Source organism: Hyperoodon ampullatus (genome assembly GCF_949752795.1).
Source record: "Hyperoodon ampullatus genome assembly, chromosome: 4".
NCBI lineage: Eukaryota > Metazoa > Chordata > Mammalia > Artiodactyla > Ziphiidae > Hyperoodon > Hyperoodon ampullatus.
In genome coordinates, this window is record NC_136917.1 from 114081136 (window position 1) to 114106641 (window position 25506).

Below are 25506 nucleotides of genomic sequence, written 5' to 3' on the forward strand. Positions count from 1 at the left end.
AACTGAGACCCAGAGAGGCTGAATAACTTGCTCAGTCTTACAGCTTGGTACACGGCAGGGCCAGGGTTTGAACTCAGACATTCCAGCTTGAGAACTCATGCTTATAACCACTTCAAGCAGTTCCAAAAGAATATAGGCACTCCTAGCTTTTCACTGTGATACATGAATTAATCCTCATAAAGTAGCTATTATTTACCTATTAGAATACTGTTTTAACTAGAGGTTACGTTCCTGCCTGAGGACATTTCATCAGATAGATAGGCCAGGACAACAGTTTGTCCTCTTATCTAGGATACAACTCTGCACCTATAATCATTTCAACTAGTAAAAAATTATGCTTCATGTTTAAAATACACATAAATATACTATATGTATCACTTCTGCAAAGAGCCCTAGTATACCATAATTTATTCATAAAACATTTAACTATATAGTGCCTCAGTGTAACTATCATTTCTTTGACCTACGGAAGACTCCTATACTAGCTAAAATAAGTGCTTTTTAAGTAATGATGTTGCTTTATTGCCTTTGAATTTAGGAATTTTTGAAGACGATTTGAATGACTCATTTCCCTCTCAAAATTGGTTCCTAAGAAAATTCAACAATCCCTTCCTTTCTCTAAATAAAATTTCTCATTATAAGTAGAGGAATTAAAATTATTTCTTTATTTTTATATCATCCTCATAATCATTCTTTAAATAAAAAGTTTTTGCCATAGCTAAAATACTTACGGGTTTGAAAAGCAAGATAGGCTCACTTTGGTTTAGTTGGTTGATCTTTTCTTTGCCTTTCCCCACTCACTAGCAACGTGCCTTCTCTGTGCATTGGAGTCCCGCCATGCTTACCCTGCCGCAGGGTTCAGGAGTCTAAGTGACCAGAGGGCAGAAATAGGAAATGTGGAACACCTGGGGTCCACTAAACTAAAATTCAGCATCTGTTTTCATTTGTGATGAATGTTGACACTTACTTGTGTCCTTATGTATAATTAAATGGCTGTAAATCAAGGAGCATCTGGATATCTTTTTCAGAGAGTGAATCTGGAAGTGAAAGTGGGGAACAAGATGACGAAGGAGACAGCAGTGAGGACTCCAGTGAGCACGAGAGTGAGAGTGGAAGTGAGTCAGAGGCAGAAAACAAAAGAGCAGCCAAGAACTCCAAAACCAAAGGAAAAAGGTGAATTATTTTGTCAGAATTTCCTTCAAAAACATTCTGTGGTCTTTTCCCCCGGTTTAACGTTGAGTGAGAAAATAAGTGTGTGTGTGTGTGTTTTTCCCAAACAGATTTTAAATCTTGTAATATTAATTTAAAATACTAATTCATATTATTCTCTTACTTGTAATGCTCAGTTTTCATTTTGAACTTGAAAAAATCTTGGGGTTACATTTTGAAAATTGGTGTAACCTTGGAAGGCTGAGTTAAGTGATCAAGCAGTCGGTATGAAACACTTAATTACCTTTTGAAGCAGTTTTGCTGAGGGTGAAAATTAAATCCTTCAACACTTTGCCATTATGTAACTAAGACAATTGATTTTTCTAAATAATGTTATATTAAAAAGATTATGATCCAAATATTAGAGTCAGGGGCTGTGAAGGAAGACGGTCATAAGATATTTAAGTGTTAGCACTTTTTAAGATCTCACATTATCAACAACATTATCATGTATTAAAGTGTCATTAAAATTTTGAGTAATTGGGGCTGATACCTTGGATTGTCTGAGTCTGTTTTCCCCACTGCTGTCAGTGAGTGGCCTCTGCAGACACGATGGCCCTTTCCCTGGGAGCCTGCTGCCCGTGCACTTGATGAGCTTGCAGCCTAGCTCAGTCTTGGCTGACAGCACTGATTGGGGCGCAGTACGCTCTCTGCTCCTTTTATTACAGACAGTAATTAAAGCAGCTCGCCCTGCCACTTCCATAACAAACACAGCATAATGCTCTAATTATGACTTTATTAATTTAAGTCAGGATTTAATGATTTTAAAAGTGATTTATATTGTTTTTCCTGTTCAGAACAAATGAAATCTGTAGGTTAAATTAATACAGGCTTTTCATCATTGCAAAGTTAAAAAGCTAGTTACCAGTAAATTCTTTTCATTAGATTAACATCTGAAACTCTAAGCAGTAAGGTAAACAATAATTACCCATCAAAATTGAGTGATGCAAAGCAAAATAACACTTTTACCTTCAAAATCTTATCTTAAAGGCTAGAAGTTAAATATATTCAGAATCATTCACTTGTTGCAGCAAGCGAGTTACTTGGTTTGTAGTAGCCTTTTCTTAGAAGTTCTGTGCTTCTAGTTTAATATCAGAATATCTATAATTACATAGTTTATAAAAAGTGTCTTATTTCTTAGAAAGGGAAGTTATGTTCAGTGCACTAAATATCCTTTCCAAAGCAAAAGTCAATATACTAGAAATTTATAATAATAAATTGTATTAGTTTCATTCTTTTATTTCTTCAGAAATGGACTTTTTTTTTAACCCATGTTTGAATTTTTAAAAATTGTTTATTATACGAAAGGAAATCTCAGATACATTCTAAACCTTATATTTTTAAGTACATGTTTTAACCATTAAATGGGGGATAATAAATTGCCATTCTTTGCTAGGGGAAGAAAAAACAACAACATACTTTTTAGTCATCAAATATAATTACATGTGCTCTGAGATGTTACTATGACTCCATTTTTAATAAATAGCAATCATATTTCCTCCACAAAATTCAATTCAGGGAAATATCGATTCTTCCCTTGCCTCACCACTCTCCCTCCCCGTGTGTTTTTCTGCTTGTCTCTTAGAATTTTTTTTTAAAACTTTGCCAGTATAACTATATGATAATTTTTTAAAGCTAAGGGGCTTTAAGTATCTTCAAAATCACCCTTTAGTAATCATAACCTATTTATGACTAACTTTGAGTTTTATACTCCAAAGTATTTTCATTGAAGGGAAATACTCCAAAGTATTTTCATATTGGGTAGTGGAAAAAATATGGTCTTTATAGTAAGACAGACTTGAGTTTAAATTCCAATTCCGCCCCTCCTGGCTATGTGTCCTTGAGCAAGTTACTTAACTTTCTTGAATATTATAGGATAATAATGCACCCAGTAAGAATATGTTAGAACATCTGAATTAGATAGTTGCTTATGAAGTGTCTAATACTCTTTGGTACAAGATAGATTTTTTTTCTTTTTTTTTTTTTTTTTTTTTTTTTTTTTTTTTTTTTTGGCGGTACGCGGGCCTCTCACTGTTGTGGCCTCTCCCGTTGCGGAGCACAGGCTCTGGATGCGCAGGCTCAGCGGCCATGGCTCACGGGCCCAGCCGCTCCGCGGCATATGGGATCCTCCCAGACCGGGGCACGAACCCGTATCCCCTGCATCAGCAGGCGGACTCTCAACCACTGCGCCACCAGGGAGGCCCTTTTTTCTTTTTTTAACGAAGTGGATTTTTAAAACAGTACACACACACACAGACACACACACACACACACACACACATGGTAAAGAGAACTAGACCTTCAAATTTGAGCAAATAAAAAAGACCACAAGGCATCTCTTTTCCCCTGAGAGACGACCTTTTGGCTGTCTTACATGTTATCTCTTCTTGGAGACCTACTTCCCTTGCCTTCTGCCTGCCTTATTTCTCTTTTTCAACTCATGTGTCTCTTCCTCTAGAAGCATTCCCACTCTCGGTCAAGTTTGTTTAGCTGCTCCTCCAGGTGTTCTCATGACACAGTATACTTTATTACTTATTATTTTCCATGCTTTATTGTCACTGCCAGCTTACTTCTCTGTATCCTCCAATGGACAGTAGACTCTATAAGGGAGTACATGGAGATCATCTGTATCTTACTAACCTCTGTTATCCTTAGCACCTAACATAGTGCCAACAATATGGTGGGCAGTCCGTAAATATTTGTTAAGTAAGGGAGTGAGTAAACAAATGAATGAATAGCATCAGCACTTAGGTTTCATCGTTTGGTATTTTAAAACTCTATATCTGATTATCTTACATTTTTAGTAAGACTTAGAACATTAGAAGAATTCTGTTTTGAACCGGTTAACATTTTCTCATATAATATGTTTAAGGGTCACATTAGGGGACATATGTTAATAATTTTCTTAGACAGAAAAGTCTATAAAATGCAACTCTGTTTCAGCAAAAGTTGATGTATAAATATTTAAATTTATTAATGAACACTTAGTATTTTGAAACAGCATTTTTTTTTTTTTTTTTTTTTTTTTGCGGTACGCGGGCCTCTCACTGTTGTGGCCTCTCCTGTTGCGGAGCACAGGCTCCGGACACGCAGGCTCAGTGGCCATGGCTCACGGGCCCAGCTGCTCCGTGGCATGTGGGATCTTCCCGGACCGGGGCACGAACCAGTGTCCCCTGCATCGGCAGGTGGACTCTCAACCACTGCGCCACCAGGGAAGCCCTGAAACAGCATTTTAAAATCAGCCTATCTTTGAAGTTGTTAATGTTAGCACCTAATGTGTATTTCTGGTAAATCAAACATTTAATTATTAATTATTTTCTACTTATTATATCATTCAGTGTTATTTTATAACCTTTTGCATTTGAACTGTGTGTGATGTGGTATAATTAGTTTTGAATGGGTTCTGATTTATTTGGTTATAGGTAATACTACCTTCCTCATTATTTCATTAACATGTTCTGGAATTTTAAAACTATTTTTACTGTCTTTTTGTACACTAAAAAGAAATGGTTCTCAGTGAAATACACTTCTCTATAAAGATTTTGGTTCACAGGCAAAATGGACAAATGGTAACATTTGTCATTTGTTTTTTCAAACTACTTAAATTTGTTTATATAAGTATCTAATATTTCAAAATTTATTATTCTGATTAGTGGTTCTGAAGATGTGGATAAGGAAAATGAAAACTCTAAAACTTCAGATTCTTCCAGTGCTGAATCTAGTTCAATAGAAGACAGTTCTTCAGATTCTGCATCAGAATCAGAATCTGAAAGTGAATCTGAATCCAGAAAAGTTACTAAGGTAAGAGATTACAAATTTTTGTAACTGAAAATAAATAGTTTTATAGTCTTTTCCCAATTACGAATAAATATTTCTGAAAATTTATGTTTTGTTGAAAATCAAGAAACAAGGCAAGGAATTTAATATGTCACTGACAACTAAAATAAATACCATCTTTATTCATCCACACCTGTGATTTTATTTTGTTTTTTTCTAGATTATCACTTCCCTTATAATTCAACTCTGCAGAGAAGTTAGAAACTTTTTTTAACCTCACCCTTTCCAACAAAAATTAGAGAACTCAGTGTTATGAGTATGACTTTTTTGCTCTTGGCTGTGATGTGACAAGGGAGGCTTTTGCCAAAGGGGAAGTAAAGGGAAGTCACAGAGATAGTATTGAGCAAAGAAATATAAATGTACATGCATGATAAGAAATTGAGACTAATATGCTTTTTAAAAAAATATTAGGCATTTGGATAATAGAATATTTTTAAAGGTTTAATTAAAGAGTATGCATTCTTTAATAGTTAATAAAAATGCAGTAGCCATATATTTAAAACAAATGCAAGAACCACTTATAACAGAATGATTACGCTTTTTGGTATAATATTTGTAACACCAAAAGTTGTCTGCTTAGCAGCAAAAAACAAAACCATGAATTGGAAAAGTGTAGTTTTTAATACACAATTCAGACCTAATACATATCTTTCTGGTCTTTAGTTATTATTCCCTGCCTATAAATGGATCATGGTGTTGCTAGGTTTCAAAGGCAGTGGTTTTTATAAATAAATGTATTATTCCATATGTTGAAAATATGGTCACACCTTGCCCTTTATTGAATTCAGTTTCTTTTTAACCTATACTTTTCATTTATTTGTTTTGGTAACATGAATTCCTTTAATGTCATTTGAGTAGCCAAGTATGAAAATAAATTCATCAAAGTAATAATTGCCCATCTCCATCCAGAGATTTATTGTTAAGGAATAAGCGTATTTAAAAAAAAAAAAAAAAGAACAAGCATGCTTAAAAATTAGCTAGTATTTGTCTTACCTTATTTCAAATATTGTTGAATATTGTAAAACCTATTTGAAACTTGAATTTATATTTAAAGCATATCTGTGTAGTATATAATCTAGGATTTTTATTTTTCAAAAATTCACATAAAACCTTAGAGATTTTTCGGTTTATTAATCTGGCCTCTTATAAAAACTTACCACACAATGAGTTTGATATCCTCTCATTTCCTACTTAAATTACAAAAAGCTTAAGATGTTATTTAAAATAAAGGAGCTTTAGGGCTTCCCTGGTGGCGCAGTGGTTAAGAATCCGCCTTCCAGTGCAGGGCGCACAGGTTCGAGCCCTGGTCCGGGAAGATCCCACATGCTGTGGAGCAACTAAGCCCGTGCACCACAACTACTGAGCCTGTGCTCTAGAGCCTGAGAGCCACAGCTACTGAGCCACGTGCCACAACTACTGAAGCCCACGCACCTAGAGCCCATGGTCTGCAACAAGAGAAGCCACCGCAATGAGAAGCCCGTGCACCGCAAGGAAGAGTAGCCCCTGCTTGCCACAACTAGAGAAAGCCCGCGTGCAGCAATGAAGACCCAAGGCAGTCAAAAATTAATTAATTAATTAATTAAATAAAACCACTTATTAAAAAAAAAATTAAATAAATAAATAAAATAAAGGAGCTTTAGAAATTGAAAATACAATCCAGAATAAGAAATCTGTGTTTTTTAAAATGACCAAACAAGAAATTAAGTAATGGGAAGTGAGTGGAATTAAAGTGAGTTGTTCTTATGAAGTTTTGTAGAAGTTGAAAAATTGTAGACTTTAGTGCCTATATAGTGTTGGGCTTTAGGGGACCCCATTAGAATGCCACAGAGGTACCCCAGCTCAGAGATTCAATTTATTTCTTCTTTGGTGCATTCAATGATCAGATTAAATCTCTTAATAGTTGAAAATATTTTACTGTAGAAAATCAGTATAAAATTTCAAAGTAATGCAGTGAGCCAAGACTCTTGAGAAATTCAGGTTTTACTCACATTGTTGATAGTTTTATGTCTACGTGTTTTGCTTATATAGTTTATTTTCTCTATATTATAATGCCTTTCCTGTCAGTAACAGGCAGATAAGCTTGTTTGTTTTAATTTATATTCTCCACCTTGGAGCCACCATAACTATTTTTTTCTTTCTATTTCTTTCTGAGTGATTTGAAGTGTACCATGCAATTACAAGTGTACCAGTTTTCTAATAATGGGCAACTCTATAATTGTAGGAAAGTCCTCCTTGCACCAAGTGTTGTGGCTTCTGCTCTAAATTATGAGTAATGAAGGCAGATGGTGGGTGCTTTACCTTAATTTAGCATGACAGTATGTTAGAGCTGCAAACTCATCTGCCTTAAATCTGCAGCCCAACTAAATCTATACTTTTACTCTCTCTCTTCCTTTTCTTTCACTTGGACAATGTATTTTGGGGATATCGAGCATGAAAATGGGACTTTGAGGGTATCTTGAATATATGGCTTTAAAAACAGTTCATTTTATGGTGGTCCTATGAGATAGGTATAATGTTCTTCTTGTTGGAAGATAATATCTTTATGCTTCAGTTTCCTCATCTATAAAGTAGAAATGCTAATACCTACTCTGCTTTTTTCAAGTACTATTACAAAAAATCAAATGTGAAAGATCAGTGTAAAGCCCTGTATAAATATAAAACAGCAGTGTTAACATTTTTTTAACTTGAACATTAATTCCCTGAGAGACCAACAGTATTAGAGTTACAGAACACCAATGCTAAAAGGAACCGAAAATTTTTTGTAACTCTTATGTCTCCTGCATTTTCTAATTCTTTTTATACCATTCAAGTTAGGAATTAACGTTCAGGTGTGACCCCTTACCTGCAGCCTGTGATCCCATCTACTTTTTGCAGAAGACTGAGCTGACATTCACTGTAAGCATATCCTACCTCTGTGCTCTCTGACACACAATCTCTATTTACCCTCCTCCTTTTTCTTTGAATGGAGCTTTGAGTAAGCTATTCCTATCCACATAGCCGAGAATAAGTCCTATTTCCTTTTGGCCTTGTTTTGTGGATAATCATCTGCATCCATTGTGCCTTCAATCTCTTTTTTCATTAATTTCTCCTCCACCAACCAAAGCACTCAAGGCTTTCCTAGCATTTAAAGAGAGGAGAGGGCTTCCCTGGTGGCGCAGTAGTTGAGAGTCCTCCTGCCGATGCAGGGGACACGGGTTTGTGCCCCGGTCCGGGAAGATCCCACATGCAGCGGAGCAGCTGGGCCCGTGAGCCATGGCCGCTGAGCCTGTGTGTCCGGAGCCTGTGCTCCGCAACGGGAGAGGCCACAACAGTGAGAGGCCCGCATACTGCAAAAAACAAAAAAAAACAAAAAACATAAAAAATAAAGAGAGGAGAGAGGAGTGGAAGAGAAAGACAGAGAGAATGTGTGAAAGTGAGAGTTCAGAAGAATAATCTAGATATTCTCCAGCCACTACTTCTTAACCCAATTATTTCTTAGTCCCTTTTAAATTGGTTTCTACTCCCATAACTTCCTACAGATATTGTTCTCTGAAAAAGTCAGCCGTGATCTTTCTCCAAACCCAGTGACCTTCTCTTAGTTTATCCTTCTCTGTCTTCTTATATGACTATTCCCCTACTACTTGAAATTCTCTGCATCCTTTTTCTTCTGACTTTTCTGACCCTTTAATCTTTTGGTTGCCTCACTTTTTACCTCCTTCTGACACCCAAGTGTGAACATTGCCCCGAAGTTAGTGCTTATTAGTACACATTTTTTCAAAAATATTAATTGATATGAATTAATTTAGTCCTTTTTTTTCCTCTATAATTTACTGTTGTGAGACTCATTAACTCTTTTTTTTTAAATTTAATTTATTTATTTTTGGCTGCATTGGGTCTTCGTTGCTGTGCGTGTGCTTTCTCTAGTTGCGGCGAGCAGGGGCTACTCTTCGTTGCAGTGCGCGGGCTTCTCATTGCGGTGGTTTCTTTTGTTGCAGACCATGGGCTCTAGGTGTGTGGGCTTCAGCAGTTGTGGCTCACGGGCTCTAGAGCACAGGCTCAGTAGTTGTGGCACACGGGCTTAGTTGCTCCATGGCACGTGGGATCTTCCCGGACCAGGGCTCGAACCCGTGTCCCCTGCACTGGCAGGTGGATTCTTAACCACTGCACCACCAGGGAAGTCCCTCATTAACTCTTGTAGCCTCAGCTAAAACATTTATCTGAATTACTTCCATGGTAACATCTCTAACCAAATCCCTACAACTGTAACTTTTCTTCCCAAATTCAAACCAAATTCTTAGACCTCTTAGGAAATGCTGGTTTCCCAAACCTAATATAGCCCAAAGACATGATCTGTCATTTGGTACCAGCATGCTTTCTGTTCTCCCAGATTTGTAGACCCATAATTGTCCTTGACCCCTCCCTCATCCTATATGTGTACACAGTTGCCAAATCTTAGAGATCCTGTGTATTATTTTTGATATCTCTTTCTTCTTCTCCTACCACCACCATTGTAGATCAGCTCTTCATGACCTTGCCCATAGACCATTGCCTTTGGTCATCCTCAGACACTCCCCCAACCCCAGTCCTTCTCTACAGCTGCCAGATTAATGTCAAAGTTAACTATAATGATGCCTCATTGTCATTTGAGTTCAGTAAACTCCTCAGGCTAGCATGTCCAAACTCACCTTTCCAGTCTTAACCTTCTTTGTATTCCAATCCCAGTGGACTATTTGTGGTTCTTATGCTGTATGCTTTTTTGTTTCTGTGCCTTTGTTCTTCCTTTTACATCATTTCTCTTATTACAGAAAATATAAGCTGAGGAGAAAGTGGCCTCATATCAAGGGTAGTCCCTCCACTTCTCCTAGTTGAGAATGACTGCATGGAATGAAGGCTATTTCTGACTAGAGGGTATTACTCATGTGAATGGTGTAGGGACAGTCAAGAGGGTGAGAACCACTGTTGAATTGTTTATGTTCCGAAAGTGTTTGTCATTCAGCACCGTACCCTAGCATATCCATAAGACACGAAACTGCCGTCATACATTCTGGTGTCATGTTTGTTTGTTTCTGTTATTGATTGGGAGATGTCCTTGTTTGAAGTCAGATATTGTCAGTAATGACCAAAGAAAATTATCTTTCTCTTCAGTTAAAATTATTTTGATGGGCAAGCACATTTTTCTCTGTAGATGTTCTTTTCTGAACCAAATTTAATAAATATTTTAATGTGAGTCTAATCCTTTTTATGAACTAATTATTTTGCCCTAAATGATACCTGTAACAAAATTAGTTTTAATAGTTCCGTGTTTTCAGTACTTCACATACTTCACACGGTGTTTAGGAACCTTTTTGTTTGTTTGTTTACACAGAAGAGTGGAGAAAAGAATTAGTAATACAGGCTACATTAAATCAGGAAGAGATTTATATCACTTTATCCCATGTTTTACTGATATAATTAAGTTATATTCTGCTTGTAGTTAAAATTATGTGTTGAACAGATGGTAAAAGTTTTATTTAAAATATTTTTTTTAAGTTGCCAGGGTTGTTTTTTTCTTTATTGAACCTAGGCTTCAGTGTTTTTATTACCAGCCAGTAAGTTAGAGTGCTCCCACTGACTATAGTTATTTCCACCATCACCTTGTTAGTCCCACTCTTCACACCTTAACTGTGATGGAGTAGTTCTGATTATATCTTCAGTGTCTCTGCACCAACTGCTGAAGATTTAGATAAGCCGTGATTAAGAAAATAAAAATTTTAAGTCATAATTGTAATTTATTGTGAATAAGTTAATGTATTTTCCTTATAAATGCATTTTAATTACACAAACTGTGTATAAAGCATAATAATCTATCGATGGAAAAATAAATATATTTAATATACTTGCACCTAATAGCATTAAGAGCATTTCCATATTTGAATCAAAGATTAATATGTGTACTAGCTTTGGGGAAAATAGTACTGTCTTTATATACCTAGCAGTGTTTGAGATGCTCTCATCAGTGGTTTTTATCACACATTATAGGAATCTCACAAAACTTTGCTAGTCCCTTTTTAAGAGGTGCAAAGAAGCTGATTAAATCTTTTACATACTCCATGGAGTGGTCACAGGTCTTGTGACTAGTGTACAGATGTCAGTAAATATTAAGATACGCCTCAATAAAAAATCTACCGTGTAAAAAATTCTTGGGTATAAAGTAAATATGGGATGTGGTTTGAATAGATCGTGGATAAGAGTGAAAGGAACTATTTTCTGATTAGTTGTCTGCCCTCTTTGTGAAGTAGGAAACAAGTTTTACTTGTGTTTTTCCAAGTACTTATGATTGTTGCAATTACATAACTTCTGTGAAGATTGTAGAATATTGGTTTTTACTCTGACAATTCAAAGGCTTGCCTCTTTCAATTTATGTCTTTTCCAATTTAGTTCATATTTTAATTTCTTCAGAACAGAAATATCATTTCACTTCAATTGAGATCTTTAAATCAAAGTGAATGCCATTAAGCAAGCTTTCTTATTGAAGTAGGTATAATCTAATAGGGAAGATTTGTTTAACAGTTTAGACTTCTTTTTAACTTATATAGAAGTCTCAATTTGCTGGCAGTGTACTTTTATTTTAAAGCACAGTGTAAGTGTGAGCCTCAGATTTGTAAAATAAGATGTGTTAGATGACTTGAAGGCAAAAGAGTCATTAAATTGTCTTTGGTTGGTAATTCTAACTGAAAATATTTCATGCAAATACGTTGCCCTGTGAGTCTAGAAATAAGCCTTGAATTTTTGTTGGTTTCAAAGCATAGTGTGGGTTTGACAGTCTATACATACAGTTTATCCTGTTTTATAGTTTTAAATTTCAAACCTCTTTATAAAGGTTTCCTCTTAGGAAGCATTTTTGCTTTTTGTGTCAGATCTTTTCTGCTTGCTTTTTTTTTTTTTCCAATCAGCATGAAGATGAACATGTGTTATAGATTTTTAAAAATCTTTACAAGGTATATTATTACATTTTTTGTTTGTATTATTTGGAGCTTAATAAGTATTTCCAGGATCTTTTATTTATGATTTAAAATGAAATATGTTAAATAGAAATCAGTTTCTTAACCCTGTGACTTTGTATTTCATTTTGGAAATGTTGATGTGTTGAGGTGTATAATCGAATACCATGGAAACAAATGGAGATTTGAGGATGATGAATTGATAACTAGGCATTTTTGTAGTGAGATTTTAAGATCAGTTACTGTTGTCCTTATAAAAGTCTAATACAGTCACTCAGCTGTTAAAAACCTAATCCTCTGTTTAAAAAAATATACAAAAACAAATTGTCTATCTTTCTGCCTGATCTCTTCTCAAGTACTAATACAATGGAAACAGTGGGTGATCTGTCAGTGTGTTTGGTTTGTCAGTGATGGTTTTGTATAAATATTGGGAGGGTAAGAAATAAAATTCACACAGTAAAATATGATTTCATCTGCCTTTTCTCTGCAGCTCCATGGCTCATGCTGCGGTGTGAAATTCTCATTTTACACACTTTGCAGGCGGAGCACATGAATTATGCATTGAGCAAGAAAAATCTCCTGCCTCAAGTCCTATATGCATTTACCCAGGTTCTGTCTCTATTACCAAGATGAATTGCAAATGGAGAAATGTTTGATGGAATAGGGCTCTTAACTTCTTTGTTTAGAATTCAGATTTTTATTTTTATAGTAGATTCTTTAAGTATGAACATGTTTTGAACTTACTGTGGATTTTTTTTAATGAAAAATGGAATATAAGAGAGGAATGCCAAACACATCACGAGGCTTTTTATAGCCTTGATTTGGAATGCAAGGCTTTTTCAATTCGGTAGAAATGACCATTATCTATTGCTAATGTTGTATTTCAGTCGCTGGTTATTTGCTTTACTCAGAAAGTCAATGAAATTCTGTCCTTTTGAGAGCCTTTTTTCTTTTTGTTTTAGGCTTCTAATAAGAGATTATGCCAATTTCACATGCAGCTCTGTCCTGTGTTGTATGTGACCTGATGTGTGTTTAATAGATATTGTTACATACTCCTGGCTGTGAAGTAGAAAATAAGGTATATAGACTTGCCTCCAGCTTTAACTTTGTCTTGATTTGATAGGTTTCTTATTTTTCAGGTGGGGGGGTTACATTTCCATAAAGACAGTCATGCACCATTGTAGCTTATAGGAAGCTACACCCATTGTGCTCAGCATAGCATTTTGATAAGTCACATGGTGATAAGCTTTTTGTTATATGTTCTTTCTTCACAGGAATGTTATTCTTGTTGAGATGGCATATTCATTCTGAACCTGTTTCTGTTACTTGCAACTTTTACACTTCAGCTTCAAAACTAACATTTTTTTTCCAATCCTAGAAATTGTTATTTATTTCAGGTATGGAGAGAGGGGCAAACATTATTTGTTTTGTTTTTAAATAACGAATGAAAATTAAAACCCACCTAGATGCTTTGGAGTTTTCAGTGGCAGAAATAAATATTTTGAAGAAGAAAATCAATGCTGATGTTTTTAGTAATGTGTATTATTGTATGATCCTTGAAAATAATTTTTCTTTATATTGGCATAAGGGAAAAAAGAAGCAGGACTTAAAATCATTTTAAAATGTTACCTGACGTATTATTTGATGTATTGCTTTTGTTCATGTATGTGCACTGTTGTAAGAGCTCTAAACCATGTAGACTTTAAATGATGGTAAAGTACATTTTGCTTTAGTGATACCTTTCTGTAGTTAGAGGAATACTCCAAAAATATTTGTAATAATTTACATTAACAGTAAGATATAAACTCCTTTGGTAGATTACAAGTTATCTGAAGGCAGGGACTAATCTGTCTGTCTTGGCTGTGTTACTTCCATTGCTTAGCACAGAATCTGTTAAAAATTCTATACACATGTATTGAATGAATGAATGATTGAATAAGTGAACAAAAATGTTTTGGCAAAAAAGTTTTGGCCTTCAATTTGAGAGGTTTAATGTAAAGAAAAAAGTACACTATATAAAGGTAAGTAACGGTGACCCAGATACATCTATTTAATACCCTAATCCTTGTTGGTCTTTAATTGTTTATACTACTACTCAGTACTGTGCCTTATTTTTTCTTTTTTCTTTTCTTTCTTTTTTTAAGGTTACGCATCTTTTCTGAGTCTCTAACCGAACTGTGAATACCTCAGCCTTAGGGATCTAGTCCATGGGTATCCGCATTTCAAAAATATAGTAAACTGAATAAGCAAATTTGTGGTGGAGGAAGCCCTAATTATGTGCAGAAATGGTTGAATACTTAGTCTCCCCAAAGGAAAACAGAAAAAGTAAATGAATTCTTTTCAACCCTAAAGAGCAAGAGCCTGAAAATATCATTTATAGATTTTAACGAATACCTTTGGCAAAAGAAGTCTGATGCAACCCAGTGTTGAAATATAAAGTACCTAGTACAATGCCTGTCACAAACTACATCTCAGAAAGGCTAATCTATCACAAGCCCATTGACAATTTCAGAGCTAAGCATGTATTGTTCAAGCATTTCTTTTTCTTTAATCAACTTGTTTAAAAATTATTTTCGAGAATGTTTGTACATTTTCTACCAAAGAGCCACATTAGATTTTTATGTTAGCAAAAAGTTGTCAGATTATAAAATTTACTTTTAAATTTTCTTCTGAAGGTCTTTTATAATCTCTAAATAAAAAATATTTTAAAATAACAGTTTGCATGGTGGAGAAGAAATACCACATGCCAACTAAAATAAAAATTTTGATTCAAAAAAAACATTTCACATAACCATATAGAAGCTTAATTTGATTTTTTTTTTCTTGGAAGACTAAGCAAAGGAAAAAATGTTTGTTTTGAAATGTTAAAAACTACTTCATAGATTTTTTAACTAGAACATGCAATAAATGAAATATTTATTATTTTGTAGGAGAAAGAAAACAAAGCAAAGCAAGATAGAAATCCTCTTACCAAAGATGTTTCACTTCTAGATCTAGATGATTGTAAGTATTGAAATTTAAATTTTTTCTTCTGTGCTTCGTAATAGTATTTTTCATTTTTATAGTATCTTTCATTTACATGTCTCAAAATAAATCAAAAACTATTATGAAAGACTTATAGATGTGATTAGGCAAGAAAATTTTAAAAGTTATTTCTATTAGTATTTTTTCCCATCATTCAGTATATCAGTTTTGTATCACCTGAATAAATATAATTGGTGAAATAAAAGTGCACCAAATTCATTTTAAGATTTTTTGCTTTAGTAGTTTATACTTGCTTTAGCGAGTAATTATCTGTATCTCACAAATTCTACATTTTTAAATGTTGATTGTGGAGATCAAGACGTCTAACTTAAGGAGGTAGAGAATTAGGAATGTAATTGGAAATGTAAAGAACACCACCGTCTTCTACTTGCCACACCGAGGGTGGGAACAGAAACGGGTACAAACCTTTTGGAATACAGTGTAATTTATACGTATCAATATTTTAACTGCAAAAAATCTTTGTCCCAGCAAATTTACTTCTAAGAACTTAGAATCCTACAAATATGCCCACCCAGTATGCTAAGATGTATATTCAGCTCCCTTTAAATTCTCCTGCATTGTGAGAAAGAGATAGAACTAACTTTGTTGGTAGGTAGATTTTGCATTAGAGGAAGAGTAACAACACATGAGATTTCTGAATATTAAACTGCTGTCATTTTGCAATATAGTTTTCCTATGCTAAAGGTGAGTTATGTATTTATGTCTTACTCTGTCATAGAGCTGTTCTATTTATATTGTTTACGTGGCCTATTTCCAATAGTCATGGCAAATTCCTACTGTAGAGAAATTAAAATGTATAATACTGAGAAATACTTAACAGAGAAATTAAAGATAAAATTGGAGCCAAATTTGAATAATTTTATACCTGTTGGCAAAGATGTTAAAATTTACATCATTTCTCACCTCTTGGCTAAGATTTTTTAAGTAAAGTCCAGTATTGTTAAGGTTTGGAGAAGCAGGCGCCCTACATTTGTTTTTCATAGGCATATAAATAGGTGCAGTTTTTTGAAGTCATTTGAGCAATATCTATCAAAACTTAAATTCCACACAGCTTTTGACCTAGCATTTCTTTTCTAGGAATTTATACTATAGATAAACTAGCAAAATCAGATCTTCCATCCTTGTTTTAGACTCTTTAACTTAATGGCTTAATTTTACACTTAAAGTCCATATTCCTAGGTTTCTAAGACCTTAGGTGATCTGACTCCTGCCTGCCTCTTACCCATACTGTTCCTCTGCATTTCTGAAATATGCTAGGCTCATTCTTTTTTTTTTTTTTTGCGGTACGTGGGCTTCTCACTGCTGTGGCCTCTCCCATTGCGGAGCACAGGCTCCGGACGCGCAGGCCCAGCAGCCATGGCTCACGGGCCCAGCCGCTCCGTGGCACGTGGGATCCTCCCAGACCGGGGCACGAACCCGCGTCCCCTGCATCGGCAGGCGGACTCGCAACCACTGCGCCACCAGGGAAGCCCTAGGCTCATTCTTGCCAAGGGCCTTTGTTCTGCTGTTTCCCCTGCTAAGAACACTTCTTCCAGATCTTCTGATGGCAAGCTGCTTCTTATCTTTCAAATCTCAGCTCAAAAGTCACGTTCTCTTACACACTTCACGAGTCACTCTTGATTGTCTTCGTGGCATTTTTCACTATATGAAATTACCTTAATTATTTGTATTACTTGTTTATTGTCTGTCTTGCTCACTGTTATTCCTAGTACCTAGAACAACACCTGGCAGATAGTGGGTACCCAGTAAATATTTGTTGAATTAATAAAGTATGCAAAGGTATCTATAGAAATTTCATTGCAGCATTATTTTTACAGCAGCATCCTGAAAATAAACGAAATGTCTACCAGTAGTCTAATACAACCATTAAGAAAAGTGAGACAAATCTTTATATGCTAGTTATGTTATTATATGTATGAAACATTATAAGTTAAAAATAAGACACATGTAGAGTATGACTCCACTTATGTTAAAAAGGAGGAAAAAAGGAACTGTATCCTGCACACAAACACAAATATGATTGTACATCATATATTTCTGGAAGGCTACAGAAGAAACACTTAGCAGTGTTAGCTCAGGCCTCTTTGGGATATAAGACTAAATCAGAGACAGAGGAGAGAAAAATACTTTTACTTTGTATCTTTCTGTGACAATGAAGATTTTACATTTATATGTGAAGTTGGTAAGTTTTAAATTGTAAAATAACAACAGTCAGGCATATTTAAAATGGAATCAAGAGGAAAGGTTACAAGGTACCAGAGTGCACCAGTTCCTTTTCTCCTTAAATTTGACGCTGGATTTCCTGACAGCTAAGGAAAAAAGAGAAAACTGTAAAATGATACAATTTTTATTATTTGATTCTTTTTAAAGCTTTTTTTTAATATATAGAAACAAAGTTTTCTTAAATATTAAGTTTTAAGAATTTAAATGTAAGATTTTCATTTTAAGGGAAATTTCATCCTAACTTATATTTAACTCAACTTAGGGTATATTTCTGTTTGATTTCAATACCCGAGAACTATATATTTTAAAATCTTTTGTAATCTTGCATTTGTCAGAAATGACACTTGAAACTTTTCTTTTTTTGGTCAATTGAGCAAGTGTTTGTGGATTGTCTGATAAGTGCAAGGTACTTTGCTAGGTGCTAGAACAGACGAATAGAATTTAGTCATACTCTTCCAGAGACTAGAATCTAGTCAGAGACATAGATACCTGAGCTAGTAGCTATTATGTAAGAGAGATAATAGAGGTGCGATGTATGGTTAAAATATGAGGAAAGAGACAAAAACCAATTAACAAGCTAAAAGGCCTTCTGGAAGAAGCTTAAAGATAAAAATAAGTGGAGTGTTGTGGGAGAAAAGAATTGTTGATGATGGTTCCTAAAACACTGACTCCATTATGTGCTACTTACTAGCCTACAATAGTTCTCCATTGTCCATGGCAAGCAGTTTGTTGATCAAAACTAAAAAGTCACTATCCAGCGGCTTGAGTTCTCTGCTGTGAGAATTAGATTAATTTTGAAGGAGGGGCAGACACACTTCTTACATTTTATCTGGTCGTAATCCACAGAGATGTTTTGTTCAGTACACACTGCATACCAGGAGAACTGCAAGTCCTCAATTTATCTATGTCTTCATTCAGAAAACGTTTATTGAACACTTGCTATGATCTAGGTAATCTGCTATATACTAGAGATTCTAAATGGACGTAACATTGTCCCTCCCCACGGAACTCTCCAGGTGTCATGGGAGAAACAGATAAGTCAGCCCTTAGATTACCACATTATAAATGAAATGAGAAAGAGATATGCACAGAATGCTGTTAGGTATTGGGGTACCTAACCCACCTGGCTGTAGCAGGATGTAATGGTGGAGCTGAGTATAAGTAAGAATTAGTCAAGCAGTTGGAGGCAAGAGAAGAGAGTGAGGAGAAAAAAGACATGGAGGAGGGAAAAAGCTTGCTACTACCTGAAATAATCATCATCTCTCTCTAAGGAGGCAGTATAGTTAGCAACCCTGGCAATAAATTGGCTCTACTATAAAACAGTTCTTTGATTTTAAATAAGTAACTTGATATTTCCTTGCTGCATCTGTTGAGGGGGTGTTTTCAGAAGCACAGGCATTAGTCCTGGCCTGGCCTTTAATCAGTTAAGTGAGTTACTTTGTCTCATTTTATTCATTTGTAAAATGAAAAAAGAATGGCTGAAAAGTTTCTACAGTTCCTTTAGATTTTGAAGTTATATGACTGTTTCATGGGGTCAGTTGATAATACATTAGAAAATATTTTTAGTAGAATATACGGCCTAACAGTAGATAGGCTTAGTGACAGAAATACACTTTATTTTTTCCAGACATAGTTTATATTTCTGAAAATTAAAATATCTTTTAGTACCTCATACCATGTGGTTGGTCTCAGTTGGATAAAGCAGCCATCATATTCTGGCATCCTTTTATAGGAAATATAAACCTATGTAATTACACTATTAGTACAACTAACTGAAGTCTTTTTAAAATTTTATCAGCCAACAATAATCATGCCACAAATAAGTCTTATGATCTGTGATGTCATACTGTTGAATAAACTGTAGTACAGGCAGTAGAGTGGAGTGGCTAAGAGGACAGTGGAGCTAGATTGAGTTTGAATCCCGTTTCTATTATTTACTAGCTGTGTGACCTTGGGCAAGTTACTTAATCTCTCTGTGCTTTAGTTGCTGTATCTATAAAATTGGGATAATAGTAATACTTATTAGGAATATTAAGAAGATTAAATGAGTTGATAAATGTAAAAGTACTTAAAACTGCTTGGCACATGATGAACATTATATTGATATGAGTTAGCTGTGATGGAGATGATGATGACACCACAGCAGCAAATTACATTTAAAAAGTTAAATAACTTCATATTAAACCATTATATATTATAATGGTTATATATATTATGTATATATATATATAACCATTATATATTATAATGGTTATATATATTATGTATATATATATAACCATTATAATGGTTATATATATATATAATATATATAACCATTATATATTAAAATGGTTATATATATAACCATTATATATTAAAAGTTTTACTGAGATTTTTTTTTTTTTTTTTGCTGTACGCGGGCCTCTCACTGTTGTGGCCTCTCCCGCTGAGGAGCACAGGCTCCGGGCGCGCAGGCTCAGCGGCCATGGCTCACGGGCCCAGCCACTCCGCGGCATGTGGGATCCTCCTGGACCGGGGCACAAACCCATGTCCCCTGCATCGGCAGGCAGACTCTAAACCACTGCGCCACCAGGGAAGCCCTTACTGAGATTTTAAAGCATAACTTTGATCAGAAGAACAATTGTATAATTACTTTATTAAATATACTTTAGTAAAGAAAGTGTTTTGTAGAAAGTTTTAAAAAGAAAAGAAAATGGGTCGCCATTCTGACAGATCAGCTCAGATTCTTTTCATGGACAAATCCCTTTCCCTCCAGATTGGATTGTACTGAGGTACTGTTTCATTATTTGCTTCTTTCTCTTTTTATCGTGCACATTCCTTTCCTTGTCATAAATATTCTTTAACAACTTCATTTTTAATGACTACATGGTTATCCTTTATGTTGTTGTAATAAATTCTATTTAACAAGTTTACTGTTGTTGGAAATTAAACTATTGTTTAATTAACTACTATTGTTTCCATTTTTTACTGTCATAATCAGTGAACAACACACATCTTCATAAGTGTATTATTGCATTATCTCCATGACTCTATCCTTAAGATAAATTCCCAGGAGTAGAATTGCCGGGAAAAAGGCTTTGAAGAATTCTACTGTCTAAAATTGCCTTCCACAAAGTTGGTACCAACTTACACAGTAGTAATATGAGAGTGCCAGATTCCTTTTACCCTTACCAGTCTGGATTTTGTATTTAAAAATTGCCTTTGGGCTTCCCTGGTGGCGCAGTGGTTGAGAGTCTGCCTGCCGATGCAGGGGACACGGGTTCGTGCCCTGGTCCGGGAAGATCCCACATGCCACGGAGCGGCTGGGCCCGTGAGCCATGGCCGCTGAGCCTGCGCGTCCGGAGCCTGTGCTCCGCAACGGGAGAGGCCACAGCAGGGAGAGGCCCGCATACCACAAAAAAAAAAAAAAAAAAATTGCCTTTGCCATTTTGATAGGTGGAAATGTTATCTGATTTTAATTTGTATGCCATATTATTAAAAAAAAAACAAAACTACATAGAGTCATTTTGTTTCTTACACGTTAAGTTGCCACAGTCAACTGGCTGCAGAATCCAATTTAGGATAAACCTTCAGTGCCAGCTTTCATCTTGCCAGACCTGTTAACAGATATGTAATCATTTGTTTAATGCCAGAGCTTCTGCCTTCTGAAATGATACTAAAAGTTTGTCTTTTTTTTTTTTTTTTAAGTGTCAAGCTTACCTTTGGTGTGAATTTTTCTTCTCTTGTCTTTTTCTTCTCTATGTCTTTAGCCAAGCTAGAGTTGAAATCAGAGGCTATTTCTTACTCAATTTTTATTCCTTATATGATCATCTAATATTTTGGATGGATGGATAGACAAACAAATGAACAAACATGCACTTAGAACCCACCAGAAAAGTTACATGGAAAGGCAACACATTTTGATTCAATTAGAAGAACCAATCTCTAGTCCTATAGTGGTTCTGCCGTTCACTTGTTTTATGATCTTGCAAGTCTTAATCTTCCTGTGCCTCACTTTACAATGTCTTTATATAAATGCCCTTTCTGCCTGCTCACCGCCATTATCTTACTTCAGTCCTTGTCACATCATGCCTAAACTATTGTAAATTCCTCCTCACTGCCAGCCCGAGTGCTCTTTCCAGTTCTTCGGCCTGTCTCTTACACTGGCCTCTGACTAATCATCCTGCAGTACCATATGTCATATCATTCCTCCTCTTGGTAGATTTTTAACAGTTCTTCTTGGTGTATAGGATAAATCCAACCCCCTTAGCTTTACAATTTCCCACCTCTCAGCCTTTGTTTACATGATCTCATTCAGTAACTAACCAGCTTCAGTAAGTAACCAGCTTCTTCCTTTCCTCTTATTTGAATGCTACCCTTACTTAAAAACTGGGCTTCATTCCCTCCTACTCACCAAGCCTTCTCTTACCACCCTATCCCCATTGATTCTTTTTTTCTTTCCGATTCCCTATGGCACTTGCTAATTGTTAGTGGTTTTCAACATATGTCTAAGGAGACCTGGGCATTTGTAGCAGTGCTTCACACTAAGGGCACACTCCTTTAGGAGTGCAAGGGAGCAACCAATGGCTCCACTTCCTCCTCCACCCAGTCTCCACTCTGCTTTTTTTATTGTGTATGTTGAGATTTTATTTAAGATTTCCTTTGAAATTTTTCTTCTTTTGGCAGTATCACTTATGGACTGTATTTTTTTTTTTCTTCAAGCATGAGTATCTTTTTTTCTCAGTTAGGTTTTAAGTCACTTGAAGACAAGGACTGTATCTTGAACTTCTTTGTCTCTCCCTTGCTCTCTTGTTCAAGAAATATTTATTGCTAACTTTATGAATTAACATTTGTTCTGCCTAGCTTACAAGATATTGTGAGACTAAAGTGAGAAAAAGCTGCTTTGAAAAGTGATGTCATGTGAAGTAAACGTTACTTCCTTTATAGTATTGTTTTAGTGTGAGAACTTGTTGGAAGCTAAAACTTTTTCTACATTTGAATTTTATTTCATTCAACAAACAGTTGAGCAATTACTAAGCACTAAAAATTAATGTGTCAAAGTCTGCTCACACAGACCAGTAGAAATGAAAGACACAATTTTGTATTACAAGAGAAGTATGGTTGTAGAAGTGTGTCCAAGTATGTCTGTGGAACAAATGAGGCACATATAAGCTGTGCTTAAGTGAGTCAGGCTGTGCTTTCCCTCTAAGTGGTATCTTACTGGGTAGAGGTTGCAAGGTGAGCAAGGCAAAGACGTACCTTCTAGGCAGAGGGAATACGATATACAAGGTTCAAAGACATGAAACAAGATCTTGGGAACTCTTATTTGGTAGAACTAGAACATAGGAGTGGCTGATGAAATTGGAGATGAAATTGGCTGATGAAATTGGCTAGACCTGCCCAGTATGGTGGCCACTGGCCGCATGTAGCTATTTAAATTAATTAAAATTTTAAGTGCAGCTCTTTGGTCATACTAATCACATTTCAAGAGCACATTTGGTATGTGCGCTAGTGGCCATCATGTTGGTCATACAGCCACAGGACATTTCCATCATCACAGAAAGTTCTATTGGACAGTGCTGAGCTAGATCATAGAGGACCTTGCTCATTTAATTAAGGAGTTGGAGTTTTATCTTGTAGGCAGTTGTGAGCCTTTGAAGAGTCTTAAGCAAGGGAGTAACGTGATCAGATTTGCATTTACAAAAGATTTTCTAATTTTTTTTAGAATCAAACATTTCTATCTAGCACATAGCTTTTGCTGACAAAGTATAATTAGAAGGGAATTAGGTAGTCTGGGCCCCTTGTAATTATTATAGTGGAGAATAAAATAGAGAAAGGATTCAATAAGCACCCTTTTAAGACTTATAACTCAACTGGAGAACTCTCTTGAATGCTATAGTTATTTTTACATTAGTCTGAAAAAATGTTTCTTTACCTTCCTCTTTTAGTGAAGTTACTGGGTGATTAATGTTAGTGATAATGTTAGGTGATAAAAATTTTCAAAAACTATTACTCAAGATATTTATATTCTTATTTTGTTATAGGATTTGCCATTATGTTTTGAAAGCTAAGACTAACTGCCATGACTTGATAATAACTTGACTAAATCAAGATGTTAAATAGAATTGTCATAGATTTATTAATCAAAGTAATTTAATTAGATTTACTAGCAAAATAAAAATGTTGCTTTTAGTAATATGAATTAAATTTTCATGCACATTTGCTAATTTAAGCCTTTTCTTATAGTTAACCCAGTGTCCACTCCAGTTGCACTTCCCACCTCAGCTCTTTCTCCAAGCTTGATAGCTGATCTTGAAGGTTTAAACTTGTCAGCTTCTTCATCAGTCATCAGTGTAAGTAATTTTCAAAATACATTAGCTCAGTTTTCAAGTGATGCCATTGCATCTTTTTTATTAAAATGCAAATAATTGAAGTAGATTCTTAGTCTCCAACAGTTCTTCCTCTAACAAGTCTGTTTCAAATCTGGCCTTTTAATTTTGTGAACATCTTTTAATCTTTTTAAAAAAATTTTTATTAGAGTATAGTTCATTTAAATGTTGTGTTAGTTTCAGGTGTACAGCAAAGTGAATCAGTTACACATATATCCTTTAATTTGCTCTATCCAAACCATTATCATCTCAATTTACTTCTCCTTGTTATCCACATTTACTTATCATGTGTACACTGTTCTCTGGTACTGTTATATATCTCTAACATACAAGGGTTCTTTTCCACATTGAATTAGTTTATATACATAGATTCTGCCATAAAAATTGTCTACGTTAACAGACTTTCATTCCCATAATCATTCTATTCCTACAACACTGTTCTTTTATCATAGGCTACTAAAAACACCTGACTGTTTTCATTTAAAAATTCAATATTGTATTTCTCTTTACATTATCTTTATACATTTATTTACATGCCTTGGTGTCTCTAAAAAAATTCTTTAATGTTATTTATGGGGTATGACTTGGAATGAGGCAAGAGGCTTGCCTATCTCAAAATAATGCCCAAACCATCAGCCTGTCATCGTATCTGAAACTGTAATAATCTTTTTTGTGTTAGCATGATATATCCACTAACCTTTCACTCTAAATCAAGCATTTGCCTAAGATGCATAATCTTTCGATATGCTTGACCTCCTATTAATTTGATGTCGGAAATCTGACAAACTAAGAGATAGAACAGTAAGTTCTGATGGGCACACAGGTAGCTTGAATAGATCTGGTGTATCAGTGGTTCCCAGGACTGGTAGGGCATTGCAGGGTACATGATTGGTGATCTGAGCTGCCCGGGAGCATAGAGCTGCTTCTGCCAGAGGTAAGAAAGAAAAGTACCTAATTCTTGCACAGTGTTACAAAAAATTCCCCCTTCAAAGCAAATGTGATATCAGGGCTGTGCAACGAAATACTCAAAAGAGCTACGTGCATTTCTCTTCAACTTTGGTCAGCTCAGTTATAAGTATAGGCAAAAACTCTTAAGCTTGTAATGTTTTTCAATTGTAGAACGTGATTATCTCTTGACTGCTCAGAAATGAGTATGAACAGTATTTGGGATTTTAGTTTGTCCTTCTTGTTGCTAAAAGGAAAAGACACATTGGAAGAGATGGGGGAAAAACAGTTAAGTCTTTCATTTATTTAAGTAATAAATATTTATTGAGCATTTGTAGTAGGCTGTAAAGAGAAAGTGGTAATCAAAAAATCTATAGTGAAGTGTAGTTAGTCTTTGAGGGGAAAGGAGGCCTCTAAAAACTTGGGAGACAATAAGGTCTGAATAACTTGGGTTCGATATCAGATGACCAGGATGCAGATCCCTGCTTTGCCACTTACTAGCTTTGTGACCTTGGGCAAATCGGTAAGTAACTTTTCTGCACCTCAGTTTCCTATGAATATAATATCTACCTCACAGGATTCTTGCGAGATTAATGAGATAATAAATGTGAAGCTCTTAACAGTGACTGGCACGTTGTCATCACTCAATAAATATTAGCTAATATTTTTGGAAGTGATATGATATGTGATAATGGACCCTGAGTAGACTCTTATAGTTTATTAGCTATAAGAAGAATACAGTTGAGATTAGAAAAGCTTGTAGTAAGTTTTCATTCATCACAGAGTAATTGAAGGATTCACCTGTTTATCCTAAAGAAAATATTTATTGGGATGGTCTCTTCAAAGGAAAAGAAAAGCACTCTATCCAAAGAGTATGCAAAAAAAGAACTGCCAGGGACTTCCCTGGTGGCACAGTG

The 25506-nt window shown here is 35.3% G+C and overlaps 1 protein-coding gene across 2 annotated transcripts in view; it reads left to right on the forward strand.

The window, feature by feature from the left end:
* The window catches only part of AP3B1 (adaptor related protein complex 3 subunit beta 1), a gene marked incomplete at both ends in the record, with an annotated part of 275647 nt that overhangs the window by 172301 nt on the left and 77840 nt on the right, over nt 1-25506 (forward strand). For both annotated transcript variants that reach the window (XM_079703244.1, XM_079703245.1), the window contains 4 exons: nt 1029-1173; nt 4863-5010; nt 14936-15008; nt 23502-23608. In XM_079703244.1, the coding sequence (XP_079559370.1) occupies nt 1029-1173; nt 4863-5010; nt 14936-15008; nt 23502-23608 (473 nt within the window). The remainder of the gene's footprint in view (nt 1-1028; nt 1174-4862; nt 5011-14935; nt 15009-23501; nt 23609-25506) is intronic.